This window comes from Arachis ipaensis, chromosome B7, assembly GCF_059453495.1.
Source record: "Arachis ipaensis isolate K30076 ecotype BB chromosome B7, ASM5945349v1, whole genome shotgun sequence".
Lineage (NCBI taxonomy): Eukaryota > Viridiplantae > Streptophyta > Magnoliopsida > Fabales > Fabaceae > Arachis > Arachis ipaensis.
The window spans coordinates 108,622,112-108,637,055 of record NC_142442.1 but is presented as its reverse complement, the minus strand read 5'-3'; the positions used below and the strand labels follow the sequence as shown (position 1 = coordinate 108,637,055).

The 14,944-nt window shown below is 37.8% G+C and overlaps 1 protein-coding gene across 1 annotated transcript; it reads left to right on the top strand.

The window, feature by feature from the left end:
- Positions 1 to 6,764: 6,764 nt before the first annotated feature.
- Positions 6,765 to 7,523, top strand: LOC148553682 (uncharacterized). The gene has a single exon (XM_088494858.1). It carries the CDS (start codon positions 6,765 to 6,767, stop codon positions 7,521 to 7,523), a length of 759 nt encoding a protein of 252 aa, XP_088350984.1.
- Positions 7,524 to 14,944: the final 7,421 nt, after the last annotated feature.

Here is a 14,944-nt window from a genome sequence, read left to right as displayed (position 1 = left end):
GTATACATGCATTGAATAATTGTTGATTGTTAGATGAAAAACAAATCAAGGAAAGCATGATTAGAAGAGAATTGAGTGATCGACCCTATACACTAGAGCGACTAGAGCGGATACACTTCCGGTGAGGGTTCGATGCTCAATTCCTTGTTCCCAGCTTTCATGAGCTTTCTTCTTGCAAGTCTATTTGAACTTCATTTTGATATTTGAATTGGTAGAGTTTGTGAGTCGTCATATGACCTTTGCCCTACTTGCTTATATATTTTTTTGGAGATTGATTTGCTTTTAACCAAGTAGGTAGAAGCATTTTGCATTTAGTTGCATGCATGTAGATAGGTTTATATAGTTTTTTTACATTGAATAAATGTTCATACCCCTTTTCTTGTCCTTCTTTATTCTTAGCATGAGGACATGCTTGTTTTAAGTGTGGGGAGATTTGATAAACCACGATTTTGTGGTTTATCTTGTGCTTAATTTGCGGGATTTTATCAACTTTTCTCACATTTATTCAATGAAATAGCATGGTTTTGTAATTCTCCCTAGATTTGTGCTTAAGTGTGTAAACATACTTTTTAGGCCTTAAAATAGCTAACTATAACTCACTTTAATACCATTCGATGCCTTGATATGTTTGTTGAGTGATTTCAGGTTCATAAGGTAAGTATTGGATGGAAGAAGTGAGGAGAAAAGTATGCAAAGTGGGAGAACTCATGAAGAAATGAAGGAACCGCAAAGCTGTCAAGCCTGACATCTTCGCACTCAATCGACCATAACTTGAGCTACAGAGGTCCAAATGAGGCGGTTTTAGTTGCGTTGGAAAGCTAACATCCGGGGCTTAGAAATGATATAAAATTTGCCATAGTTTCCTGAGGTATAGGGGCGCGTACGCGCACATGACACGCATGCACCGATGGATCAGCGTGGGTCCATTTTAGGCAACTCGTTGGGGGCGATTTGTAGCTCATTTTGGGCCCAATCCAACTCATTTCTGATGCTATTGAACGCAAGGATTGAAGGGGGAATAAACCAAGTAGACATAGTTTAGTTTTCATCATGTTTTAGGGTAGAATTCTAGAGAGAGAAGCTCTCCCTTCTCTCTAGAATTTAGGGTAGTTTAGGTTACTCTTTCTCAATTTTCTCTTTCAATTCTTGTTTTGATTTCAATTGTCTTTATGTTCTAGTGTTCTATTGTCTTAATCTTCTTAATTTCTCTTGTTAATTTCTTATTTTACTCTCTTTTATATTGATGAACATTGTTGGATCTTGATTTTTTTGAATGCAATCTTATGTTTCCATGCTCTTTTATGTTTATCTTAGTTGTTATTGTTGATTTCTTGCTTGTGGTAGTCATGGGTTTCACTAATTCTAGCATTTTGTGATGTTTTCTTTTATTGCACTCTAGGTGTTTGATAAAATATTTACACTAGTTTTTGAGTAATTTTCTTGACTCTTGGCCTAGGCTAAGGGAATTGAGTGACCTTGAGTCATTGGGTCTCATTGAATTGGTGATTTGAGAACCCTTGGTGATCAATTTGATACCCATTGATACTAACCCACTACTAATCTAATTAGTAGATAGGTTGGGACTTATGGGTTGATGTTGATTAAGCCATTTGATATACTTCAAGTATAGAAGTACACTTAATGAGCTTGGTTCCTCATAATTATCAATATTTGGTTTGTAGACAAGGATGGTGATCTCAATTACCTATGTCTAGCCAAGAGTACTTTTCCTTTATTTTATTAGTCCTTATTATTTACTTTCTTGTTGGTTACTTTTCTTATCAAACTATAAAATCAAACCCCCTTGCATTTTCATAGCCAATAATTGAGCACTTCATTGCAATTCCTTGTGAGACGACCCGGAGTCTAAATACTTCGGTTATTTCTTATTTGAGGTTTGTTCTTTGTGACAACCAAATTTTTGATTGGAAGGATTATTTGTTGGTGTAGAACTATACTTGCAACGAGAATTCATTCATTTGAGGAAATTCTATACCATCACAACAATTCGCTCATCAATGATTGATTCTTTCTTTTTGTGCTTATGTTACCTTATTCATCTCATCATCAATGCTGTATGCATATGCTTGATTGACGTGTTTTAATTGTATGAGTTCTTATACGCCCTATACAAGCATATTGTATTATTATAACATGAATGTGGGTTTGCTTGTCTTTAATCATTTTTGAACATTTTTTTATTTTGAAATTCATATTTGCTATGCACTTAACACTTGACTTTCTTTCTTTTTCTAACTTTTGGTTTTTTACTAACTTTTTAAATTTTTTTAATCTTCTTTATAAATTGACTCTTTTAGTATTCTTTTAATGCATAGCAATTTGTGTTTTTCAATGGACAAGTAACGTCATTTTCTTTGAATTCAATTACTTGGAATGTGGATTCTGATTGATCTTAATCTCCTATTTTCACTCCATTCCAAGTTAATTGCATTTTTGTTAACTCACTTTATGTGTATGCTTTTTATCCCTTTGTTTCTGCTTCTTTCCAGGTTACTATATAGATTTCTATTTTGTGTGCCTTTAAATCATGTTCATATACCTATTTTCTTTATGCTTTTCAGATGGCTGACAGAAAAGGAAAGGGTAAGGCCACAAGTTCTAGAAAGAGGAAACGGACCTCAGAGTCTACTGAGACATTTGATGCAGCATTTTATGTGAGGCATATCATTGGGAGAGACAAACTGGACCAGAGTACACCTCCCACCGAAACGCAAATTTAGCAACCTGTATTCGAAGCTAAAATTTGAAAAGTTCCTAAAGAGAAACTTGCATGTTGAGAGGATACTCGAAATCCCATACGAGCTAATCATATATACTGATGACAGAATTGCTCAGCGGGGTTGGAGGTTTCTAGGTCGAGAACTCCCGACAGTGAATGCATCGTGGGTCAAGGAATTTTATGCTAACTATTACACTAGGGACCTCGATGCAGTTCAATTGAGAGGCAAGATGATTTTGGTTACTAAGGAGGCTATTGAGCATTCCCTTCACTTTCAGCCTGGACCGAGCGGGAAAGATGCATTTGAAGTAGCAGAAAGTGAGAAGAAGATTGCTAAACATGAGAGTCAGTGGATATTTGGTTCTGACAAGATGACTCTTCAAGGGATTTCTGTTCGCTTTTTGACCAATGAATGATAAACTCCAATTTTAGGATTTATCTTGTGTTAATTTTGGTGGGTTTCATAAATGTTTCACACTTATTCATATAAGTAGCATGTTTTTATGATTCCCTCCTAATTATGTTTCATAGTTCAAAACATGCTTTTTAGGCCTTAAAAATACTAAATTTTAATCCTCTCCTGTCACCATTCGATGCCGTGATGCGTTTGTTAAGTGATTTCAAGATTTATAGGGCAAAAATGACTTAGAGGATGGAAAGGAAGCATACTAAAATGCAAGGAACATGAAGAATAGAGATTTGGAGAAGCTAGTTCCCACACGCACGCATGAAGGACGCACACGCATGACAATTGTGAAGTTCAGTCGATGCGCACGCGTGACTGACGCGTACGCGTGAGGTAACTCATTTATGGAAATTGTTGCTGGCAAATTCTGAGAGGCTCTAGGCCCAAATCCAACTTGATTCTGAATGGGAAAAGGCCATGAATTGATGAGGGTGAAGAGGCAATGAAGCATACACACAATTAGACTTAATTTTAGCTAGTTTTGGTTCTTGTTTTTCTATAGAGAGAACTTCCCACACCTCTCTAGGTTTTAGGATTTATTGCTCTTTGTCACTTGAATTCTTGGATTATATCTTTTTAATTTCATTTCTTGTTGCTTTAATTGTAGTTTCTACTCTTTGATTTCACTTAGTACTTTTGCCATTTTAGCTATTTTGAGGTTTGAATTTGGATCTTGTTGGAATTACTTTTTATTAATGCATTAAGTTTTCTTTCATGTTCATTGTTGTTATTTGGTTTGTTATTAGCAATTATTGTTAGTGGGTAGCTTTGAATTGAATTTATTTCTCAATTTTATAATGTTTTCCTTTAGTGCATACAAGGTGTTTGTGAAAATGCATCTTATGACTATGGAATAGATTTCTATTCTTGGCTTAGGGGTTGAGTGTTGGAAACTCTTGAATTGTCAATTCCTAATGTGGATGGGTAATTGAAGGTTGCTAATTGGCTTGCACCTCACTAAATCTAGTCTCTCATTAGGAGTTGACTAGAACTTGTGAGTTCAAGTTAATTATATCCATTTGACTTTCCTTCATTGCTAGAGGATAACTAAGTAGAAGTACTAAGCAATTTTCATCATTTGATGATGACAATAAGGATAAAAATTCCAATTCTCTTCCCTAGCCAAGACCCTCATATTAATTGATTATCATTCACTTCTATTAGCTTGAGTTCCTAGTTTCTCAATTTAATTGCATATCTCGTATGCTTATATGTTTTTAGTTATAGTTGTTTTGATGCATGCTTGTTAGTTAGGTGATGCTTGATTGGTACTTTTAGTTATCTTACTTTAATTGTTAGTTGTTTGTTGCTTTTCTATATTTGTCAATTTACTTCTACTGTAAGTAATCCAAAACCCAAAAATCCTAACCAACAATGTGTATTCTAGTGCAAGTTCTTGGAAGAACGACCCGGGATTCTACCCCCGGTTATTGAATTCATTGTTTTGACATACTCTTTTAAACATTGATTAGGGGTATCTCATCGGTTGGGACTATACTTTACGACATTAAACTGGAAAAATCCTTTGGTGAATTCCTAACCGGCATTTATCCCACATCAAGTTTTTGGCGCCGTTGCTAGGGACTTGCAACGGTGTTATATTGTTGGCTAGTGTGAATTTGTATATATGTGAATAGCTACTCTTTTCTTGATTATTTACTAGTTTAGTCTTTAGTTAGAATTTATAGTAGTAGTAATTAGTAGTCATCTTATTCTAGCATAGCTTATTATCATGAGTTCTATGTTTCTTTTCTTGAATGATGTGTTCATTGCCGAATCCGATTTTAGCCCCTTTTGATCCGAAAATTGAAAGAACTTCATCACATCTGAGGCAAGCTCAGCGTCGGTTAGCTTTTGAGGGTAGTGAAGCAGCTTCCGCCAAATCACTAACCTTATCTGAAGCGTCATTTGAAAAGGAAATTATTTATTCTTCTATTGGCTCTACTGATATCTCTTCTTTTGACTTAGGTACCGACACCATGGCCGCCCCAAGAAGAATCACTCTCAAAGAGGCAGGTGCTCTGGACTTCACTCTCCAACTTCTTCAAGTGCGTCATCCAGACATGGATGCTAATTTTGAACTAAAGATCACCTTGATCAATCTACTTCCCAAGTTCCATGGTTTATCAGCTCAAGACCCTATTAGACATCTTAGGGACTTTCAAGGTGTATGCTCAACTACTAGGCGAGAGGGCTTAGATGAAGTTGCTATTTAGGTGTTTACTTTCCCATTTTCTCTTGAGGAAAGGGCAAAGGAGTGGTTTTATACCCTACCCGATGATGTTGTCACCAATTGGGATTTGCTTCGAAGAGAATTCCTAGACAAATTCTTCCCTCCGGAGGTGACGGAGGTTGAAAAAAGATGTGCCATGCATCATTCAAGGTGAGTCGGAAACTCTTTATGAGTATTGGGAGTGCTTTGAGAAGCTTCTTGATTCATGCCCTCATCATATGATTGTTGATTTGGTGTTGATTAGTTACTTTTACCAAGGCATGAAGCCTCAAGATAAGATCTTCTTGGATGCTTCCAGTAATGGCTCTTTAATGAAGTATAAAATGGCGGAGGAAGCTTGGCAACTTATCACCGATTTAGCCGAATCTACTTAACATGTGAAGTAAAGAAACAATCACCCAAGGACCATCAATGAGGTTTCTTCTAGTGAGTCTGCCCTAACCAAGACCTTAGGGAAGATGACCACCATTCTTAGACAAATCCATCAAAACCAACAAAACCCCCTCCATCACAACAACAATACCAAATGGTAGTCCCACAAAGAGTGTATGGAATTTGTGCTTGCAATTCTCATTATACCGATGAATGTCCACAACTCCAAGAGGACAATACCTTGGCAGCCACCAATGCTTACTTCAACCGCTCAACCCAAGGCTCCTATCAACAAGGGAGCAATTATAACCAAGGGTGGCAAAATCAAGGTTGGCAAGACAATTCCAACCAAGGGTGGAGAGACAATCACAACCAAGGATGGAGAGATGGTCCGAATCAAAGAAAGAACAACAACTTTCAACCATACTACAATCAACAAAAACCAATCATTCCCACCACAAACCAAGGCCAAAGATATCAACCTCCCCATCAAAGATAAGTTCAAGTGCCTCAAATCACCCAACCACAAGTTCCTCAAATCACCTACCCTTCTTCTTCCTCCAATCAAGCTCCAATGGATGATACAGTCTGCATTATTCTTCAAGAGCAAAGAGAATTTTTCTCCACCATTCAAGAGCTTATAGCCTGCTTACCTCTACCCTCTCAACCATTATCTAACCCAAGGGTGGTATCAATATCATCACCTTGAGGTCCGACACCACACTACAAGAGAGGAGTCTCAAGGAGTCAAGTGCAAGGGAGGCTACTTTAGGTGAAGACGTTGTTGAGGTGGAGGATGTGGAAGATGAGGAAGAAGATCAAGAAGTTGTAGATGAGGAAGAAGATCAAGAAAAAGTGGCTCTAGGGAGAAAGATCTGTTGAAAGAAGCCATTCCAATCCCATTTCCAACCTTGGCAAAGAGGACTAAAAAGCAATTGGAGTTGGATCCAAAGATGGTGGATATCTTCAAAAAGGTTGAGGTAACTATTCCCCTTTTTGATGCTATTTGTCAAGTTCCTAAATATGCCAAGTTTTTAACGGATTTATGCATGAACAAGGAAATGATTAATGAGTTGGAAACTATTCCTTTGGGTAGTTCAATTTCTACTTTAATGGGTCCTGTTCTTGAAAAATGTGGGGATCCAGGACCTTGCTTAGTATCTTGCACTATAAGTGGTACAAAATTTGTGGATTGTATGTGTGATCTTGGTGCTTGTGTAAGCATTATGCCCTTGTCTATTTATGATGAACTGAACCTTTCACCATTGAAACGATCGACAACACACTTTGTTTTGGCCGACAAGAGCATTATTTCTGTGGTTGGTCTTGCTGAGTATGTTTTAGTGAGCATCAAGGGATTGACCTTTTGGATCGATTTTTACATCTTTGAGATGCTTCCTAATGACTCCGGAAAGCCTTCAACTATCTTATTAGGAAGACCCTTTTTGAAAACCTCTTGGTTTAAACTTTATACATTCTCAAGCACCTACTCAATTGAGATTGATGGTAGAGCGGTAAGCTTTAATTTGGATGAGGCTATGAAGCATCCACCGGAAGACCACTCTATCTTTCGGTGTGACATTGTTGATGAAGTTGTGTTCAAAGTCCACCATGAGACCCTTGATGAGATGAATTTGAGCAAAATAAATGTGATGAAGACACCTTGCCACCCCCAATATTACTGGAGAATAATGTACCAAGTCATGAGTTGAATGTGGAATTGAAGACTCTACCCCCACACCTTAAATACGCCTTTCTCAATAACGATCCAAATATCCCGGTGATTATTGCAAGGGAGCTTACTTTCGATCAAGAGGAAAGATTACTTGATGTGTTGCAAGGAAATAGGAAGGCTATTGGGTGGAGCTTGGCGGATATAGTGGGTATAAGCCCCCATCTTTGTGAGCATCGCATTTTTTTAGAGGAGGGAGCTAAGCCGGTCTGCCAACTACAAAGAAGATTAAACCCCACTATCTTGGAAGTTGTTAAGAAAGAGGTGACTAGACTTCTAGAGGCTGATATTATCTATCCTATCTCGGATAATGAATAGGTTAGCCCGGTGCAAGTTGTGCCAAAGAAGTCATGTGTCACAATGGTCAAGAGTGAAAGCGGCGAACTCATGGCAACTAGAGTGCAAAACGCTTGGAGGGTATGCATTGACTATAGGCTCTTGAACTTGGTACCCTGGAAGGACCACTACCCACTTCCATTTATTGATCAAATGCTTGACCTGTTGTCAGGTAAATCACACTATTATTTCCTAGATGGCTATACTGGTTATTTCCAAATTCATAGCACCGAAAGATCAAGAGAATACTACTTTTACATGTCCCTTCGGAACGTATGCTTACAAGAGGATGCCTTTTGGCTTATGTAATACACCTACGATGTTCCAAAGGTGCATGACTAGCATCTTTTCTAATTTCCTTGAGCATTGCATGGAAATTTTTATGGATAACTGACGTGGCAAAAATTAGCCAATTAAGAAATTATAGTAAGAACAGCATTGTAAGTACAGTTCTTAACCGACGAAAATCCGCTTATCAATTTAGAAGGGTTGTAACAAAATTAGAATGAAAATACTGGGAGTAGAAATTCCAGGTCGTCTCCCAACGAGTTGACAAAAGAGTGCTATTTTATTAGTCAGAAATTTTCTGAGAATTTTAGAGTTGGAGAACGGGAAATTAAAATAATAATTAATTAAAGCAATGAAAATTAACGAGAGAATTTATATAATTAAAATAAAAGCCTTGACCGGGAGAAGATTAATTGAAAGTTCTATCCTTGTTGGACTTTTTCAAGTGTAACAGTAAAAGGTTATTGTTCTACTTAGTCATCCTTTACTGAATAAAGGAAGGTCAAGTACCTAACTAACCAACTCTAAATCCCAAGTCCTAATCCTCTCCTAAGGAAGGATTAGAGTCAGAGACTAGAGAGCCAGTCAACAACTTCCAATCAAAATTAGCACTTGAGTGTTCCAACTCAAGGGTTTCCTTTTAATCAACTCCCAAGTCAAGTTGGGAGTCTACTCCATTGACATGAATACAACGTTCACAAGCTTATAAAGAGAATAAGAAGAAGACATGATAAATTAAAAAATAGTACTTTGCATTAATAAATCCCAAAATGCAACATACGTATCTGAACAGGGTTAATAAGTAATCAAAAGAGTAAAGGAATAAGAAAACAAACTAGAATAATAGCAACTTCAACGGAGGTAGTGACTCTTCTCAATATCCAAAGCAAAAGCATAAACTATAAAAACTATGAGCGTGTAAAAAACCTAGAGGAAGAGTGATTCCTCTCTAAGATTCCAATCTAAAACTAAAAACTATGCGAATTTGAATGTGTGTTGAGTCTCTGCTCGTCCCCTGGCTCTAGTCTGTGTTTCTGGGACGAAAACTGGGTCCAAACTCGGCCCAAAATTGCCCCCAGCGTTTTCTGTGATTTCTGCAGGTAGTGCATGTCACGCGTACACGTCAGTCACGCGTACACGTCACTGGTCATTTTCGCGTATCACGTGTACGCGTCAGGCACATGCACGCGTCACCGTGCAGACTCTGATTCACACGCACGCGTGAGCCAGGCGTGCGCGTCACTCCTCGCTAGTTATCTCCTTTATTTCTTGTGCTCCTTCCATTTTTGCAAGCTTCCTCTCCATCCTCTAAGCCATTCCTGCCCTATAAAGCCTGAAAACACTTAACGCACAGATCACGGCATCGAATGGTATAAAGGGGAATTAAAAAATATACAATTTAAAGGCTTGGGAAGCAAGTTTTCAATCATAAAACAAAACTAGGAAGGAATTGTAAAATCATACAATTTATATGAATAAGTGTGCAAAAATTTGATAAAAGCCACTCAAATCAGCACAAGATAAACCATAAAATAGTGGTTTATCAATAACTTTAGTGTTTATGGAGATTCATTTGATGATTGCTTGGGTAGTTTGGCCAAAGTACTAGAAAGATGTGCTAGCTCAAACCTTGTTCTCAATTTTGAAAAGTGTCATTTTATGGTTAAACAATGTATTTTGCTAGGCCACATCGTTTCTAGTGATGGTATCTTTGTGGATCCTACAAAAGTTGAAGTTGTTTCTGAATTATCTTACCCCTCTTCTGTGAGGAAGTCCGTGCTTTTCTTGGTCACGCATGTTTTTACTGGCGGTTCATAAAGGACTTTAGTAAGGTGGCTTTACCTCTATCTCGTTTGCTCCAAAAGGACATAGAATTTGATTTCAATGAGGTGTGCATGGAAGCATTTGATACATTAAAGGAAGCCTTGACCAAAGCTCCCATAGTGAGAGGGCCAAATTGGAGTAGCCTGTTTGAGATCATGTGTGATGCATCTAATCATGCAGTGGGAGCCGCGCTTGCACAGCGCGATGGTAAGGACCCTTATGTTATAGCTTATGCCTCTAAGACTCTAGGTGGAGCCCAATCCAATTATACTACCACTAAAAAAGAATTATTGGCAATTGTCTTTGTTAGATAAATTATGGGGTTATTTACTTGGTTCTAAGGTCATAGTATACTCGGATCATGGGGCGTTGAAACATTTGTTGGCAAAGAAGGAGTCTAAGCCGAGATTGATCCGATGGATATTACTCTTGCAAGAATTTGATTAGAGATCAAGGATAGGAGTAGATCACAGAATTTAGTAGCGGACCACTTGAGCTGCTTTGAACATTTGACATCTGACTCCACGCCTATCAATGATGTTTTTCCCTTAGATGCCTTGCAAGCAATCTCGGAAGTTACTCCTTAGTTTGCATCTATTGCCAATTATTTGGTAGGCCATACCTTTCCTCCACACTTTTCTAAGCACCAAAGGGACAAGCTTAAGAGTGAGTCCAAGTATTACATATGGGATGATCCCTACTTGTAGAGATGTGGTGCAGACCAAGTAATTAGGAGGTGTGTGCCTCAAATGAATTCTGGTCTATTCTAGAAGTCTGGCACTCCTCTAAAAATAGTGGGCACTTTGGTCCTCAATGGATGGCAAAAATAGTGTAAGACTGTGGATTTTGGTGCCCTGGCCTATTCAAAGATGCAACCTCCTTTTGTAATTCTTGTCACCAATGCCAAAGATTTGGAACTATATCCAAGAGGAATGAAATACCTCAACAACTTATGTTGTTTTGTGAAATTTTTGACGTTTGGGGCATTGACTTTATGGGTCCGTTTTCAAACTCCAATGGTTTTCTCTATATCTTGTTAGCGGTTGATTACGTCTCTAAATGGGTGGAAGCAATTTCAATCCATACCGATGATGCTAACACTATTGCTTCCTTTGTAAGAAATTATCTTATTTGCCATTTTGGATTGCCACGAGCAATCGTGAGCGATCAAGGCTCACACTTTTGCAACAAGAGGATAGCAACTTTGATGAAGAGATATGGCATTATCCATAAGGTGGCCACGGCTTATCATCCCCAGACAAATGGCCAAGCGGAGGTCTCCAACTGGGAAATCAAAAGAATTTTAGAGAAGATGGTGAAACCCCATAGGAGGGATTGGAGCTTTAAGCTTGGAGATGTGCTATGGGTCTACCGGACAGGTTATAAGACATCAATCAGCATGAGTCCGTTCCGGTTGGTCTACTGAAAGGCATGCCACCTTTTGGTAGAAATTGAGCATAAGGCGTATTGGGCCATCAAGGAATGTAATTCGGGGTTAGGTGGAGCCGGAACTGAGAGAAAAATGCAATTGGAGGAATTAGAGTGCATAATATTTGGAGGCATATAAGAATTCAAGAATCTACAAGGAAAAGGTGAAGGCGGTGCATAACCGGAATATCAAAAGAAGAGAGTTTAGAGTTAGAGATCAAGTGCTTCTCTATAATTCAAGATTGAGGTTGATGCTGGGTAAATTGAGGTCAAAATAGGATGGTCCCTATGTGGTGGAAAAGGTTGAACCATATGGTGTAGTCCACTTAAGCCACCCCTCAAGCCCTACATTCTTCAAGGTGAATGCTCACCGTTTGAAGCTCTACCATGGTGTGAAGGTCAAGAACAACAAGGTGCTAGAGATCTTTCTCTTAAAAGATCCTCACAAGGAAGAAGACTGAGCCATTTACTGTCCAACTTAAGGACGTTAAAGAAAAGTGTTAGGAGACACCCCACCATAGTATGATCTTCATGTTTATAGTTCTTCCATTTTGTTTTCATCTCTTTAAGTAGATTGACTTGATTAGATATGATATGAGTTCTTTAGTTTGATTAGATATGTTTGAATGATGGTTGTTTCATGAAGTTTGCATTTATGTTAGTTTGTTTAAATTGGTAATTATGGTTGATGCCTTGAAATTCTAGGAGTGTTGTTGCCATTTTGCTTGAATAGATGCAGAAATTGTGGTATGTTGTTGCTCATGTCACGCGTACGCGTGATGCACGCGTACGCGTGGCCCATGATTTTTGCTCATGCGTGAACTGTGCGAACTGCATGGCCTGGACAGTGAGTTGTGCTAGGACCATGCGGATTTGGTGCGACTAGCAACCTTGCTAGTCACGCTTGTCCGTGCCTCATGCGTACATGGTGCAGAATTTATAACTGACAAATTAACCGGCAAATGCACCGGGTCGTACCAAGTAATACCTTAGGTGAGTGAGGGTCGATCCCACGAGGATTGATGGACTAAGTAACAATGATTTCATGATTTACTTAGTTAGATAAACAGAAAATAGTGTTGAGAGTTCAAATGCATCAAACAGTAATTCAGAGAATCAGAAAACAAGCAGTAAATTAGGGTGAAATATATATGGAGAAAACAGTTAAGGCTTCAGAGATATCTATCTTACGGATTGACTTTTCTTACTAACTATTTTAATCATGCAAAATTCAATTCATGGCAAACTATATGTGACTAAACCCTAATTCCTTAGACCTTTTTAGCATCCTCTAACCTTCATCAACCGGCAATTCCTTGGTCACTTAATTCCAATCAGAGGGTGAAGTTCAATCCTAGTTTATATGCCACAGAAACCCTAATTACCCAAATATAAGAGGATTATATGTCATGTATCCCATTAAGTCTAGATAATTAGAAGTTTAGGAGAAATTGTTTTCAAGCTGTTCTTCAAGTAAAGAGCTTTTCCAAGTTATACAAGAACTCAATTAGAACAAAGGTCATACTTCTGTTCCACCCAGATTCATAAGATAAAGACCGAAAACAATTCTTGAAATAGAAATCAGTACATGAATTAAAATAGAAAAATAATAGTATCAATCCATACAATAGACAGAGCTCCTAACCTTAACAGTGGAGGTTTAGTTGCTCATGGATCAGAGAGAAAACAAGGATTCTATAAAGAATATAAAGTGCGGAATGAGGTAGAAGAGAAGAGAAGAGCCCAAAGGGCTGATTCCTTTCCCTTTTATATCTAATCCTAATTAATGTAAAATATATTTTCTAAAACTAAATAATATCTTTTCCTATTTTTAAATAAAATAAAGTTTAATTAAAAATCAATAGAGATCTTCGTGCAAGACTTGATGGATGAAAGGGGGACTACTTTGCTTCTTATGGTTGGCGCCTAACTTGGAGGTGGCCGAATTGCCTTAATTGTTGTTGGTGGTGTTGGCGCCTAACTTGGGAGGTGAATAGCGCCTAACTTCATGCTGGCAACAAAGAATGAGTGTTGTTGTTGTGTCTGGCGCCTAACTTGAGAAACTCCAAGTTAGGCGCCACCTTGGCCGTGTCCTCTTTGAAGCTTTTCCTTGTTCTAGTGCCTAACTTGGGAAAAGCCAAGTTAGGCACCACTCATACATCATGCATTTACAGGTGGAGTTTGTCTTGGCGCCTAACTTGGAGAATTCCAAGTTAGGTGCCACCCTTGTAGAATTGCTGGAGTAGAAGTATGGACTATTATATATCGTTGGAAAGGTCTGGAAGTTAGCTTTCCAATGCAACTAAAATTACGTCAATTGGTCCTTTGTAGCTTGAGTTATTCATGTTAGAGTGCAGGGAGGTGAGGGTGGACAGCATCATTCGCTTTCTTCTCTTTTTCTATAGAAACTCCATCAAATCCATCCGAATGCTACCTGAAATAAACAGAATTGCACACAACTCAAAGTAGCATCCATAGTTGCTGAAAAATAATTAATTCTTGATTAAACTCAACAATTAGAATACAAATTCACTAGGAAAAGATAGGAAAGATGCTCACGCATCACAACACCAAACTTGAATTGTTGCTTGTCCTCAAGCAACCAAAACTAATACAGGTTTACGATGTGAATTTGCATGAGAAGTGGGCGTTCAATTAGGCTCATGTCTCTTCTTGAAGTGGGGTTCACCTATTGCAATCCTGAATAGTTATGGCATCTCACTCTCGTTTGAGTCAAAGGAATGTCCGTGTCATTCGAAATTAGAATCCGGATAATATTATGAATTCTCTAATCTTTTATACTTTAGTTTAATCCTTGAACACAGCAAATTTCCCTTGATTCTCTTTTCTTTGGTGTTTTGTACCCTAAGCCTATCTGTGACTTTAAATATTTTTTCTCAAGGATTACTTGACACAAAAACACCACAAGCACTTAACTGGGGAACTCTCTTTATGTTCTGATTTTTTTTTTTAGTTACTCCAAGACAGTAGTGCTCAAAGCCTTTGGCATACTCTGTTAATTGTATTTGATCTCGATTTTTAGTGTTCTATCTCAAGGATTACTTGACACATTCACACCACAAGCATAAGACTAGGAAAATAACTCTTTGAGCTTTTAATCATGTCTGGCCTCCCTAGTCATTGATGCTCAAAGTCTTGGACCTTGCTTTTATTTTTCTTTTGCTATTTCTTTTGCTTCAAGGATTAAGCTTTCACTTACTTTAGAGAATTCATAATAGTTCTCTAAATTCCTATTCCTTATACATCAACATCTTTTGATTCAAATTCAAATATGCACGGTTCATGTCATGCATTCAGAATCAAAAAGAATACCACCACATTTAAGTAAATATGACTATCCTTTGTTATAAGCTCTATTTCTCATGCAATACATCTTTTTCTTCTTTTTATTTTGAATTCAAGCTCAGTGAGCAATACATAAGACACTTTTCAGAATTAAAAAAAAATAACAGAATAAAAATAGCAAATTAAATTAGAACCTAGGAATTGAAATAACAAAGGATC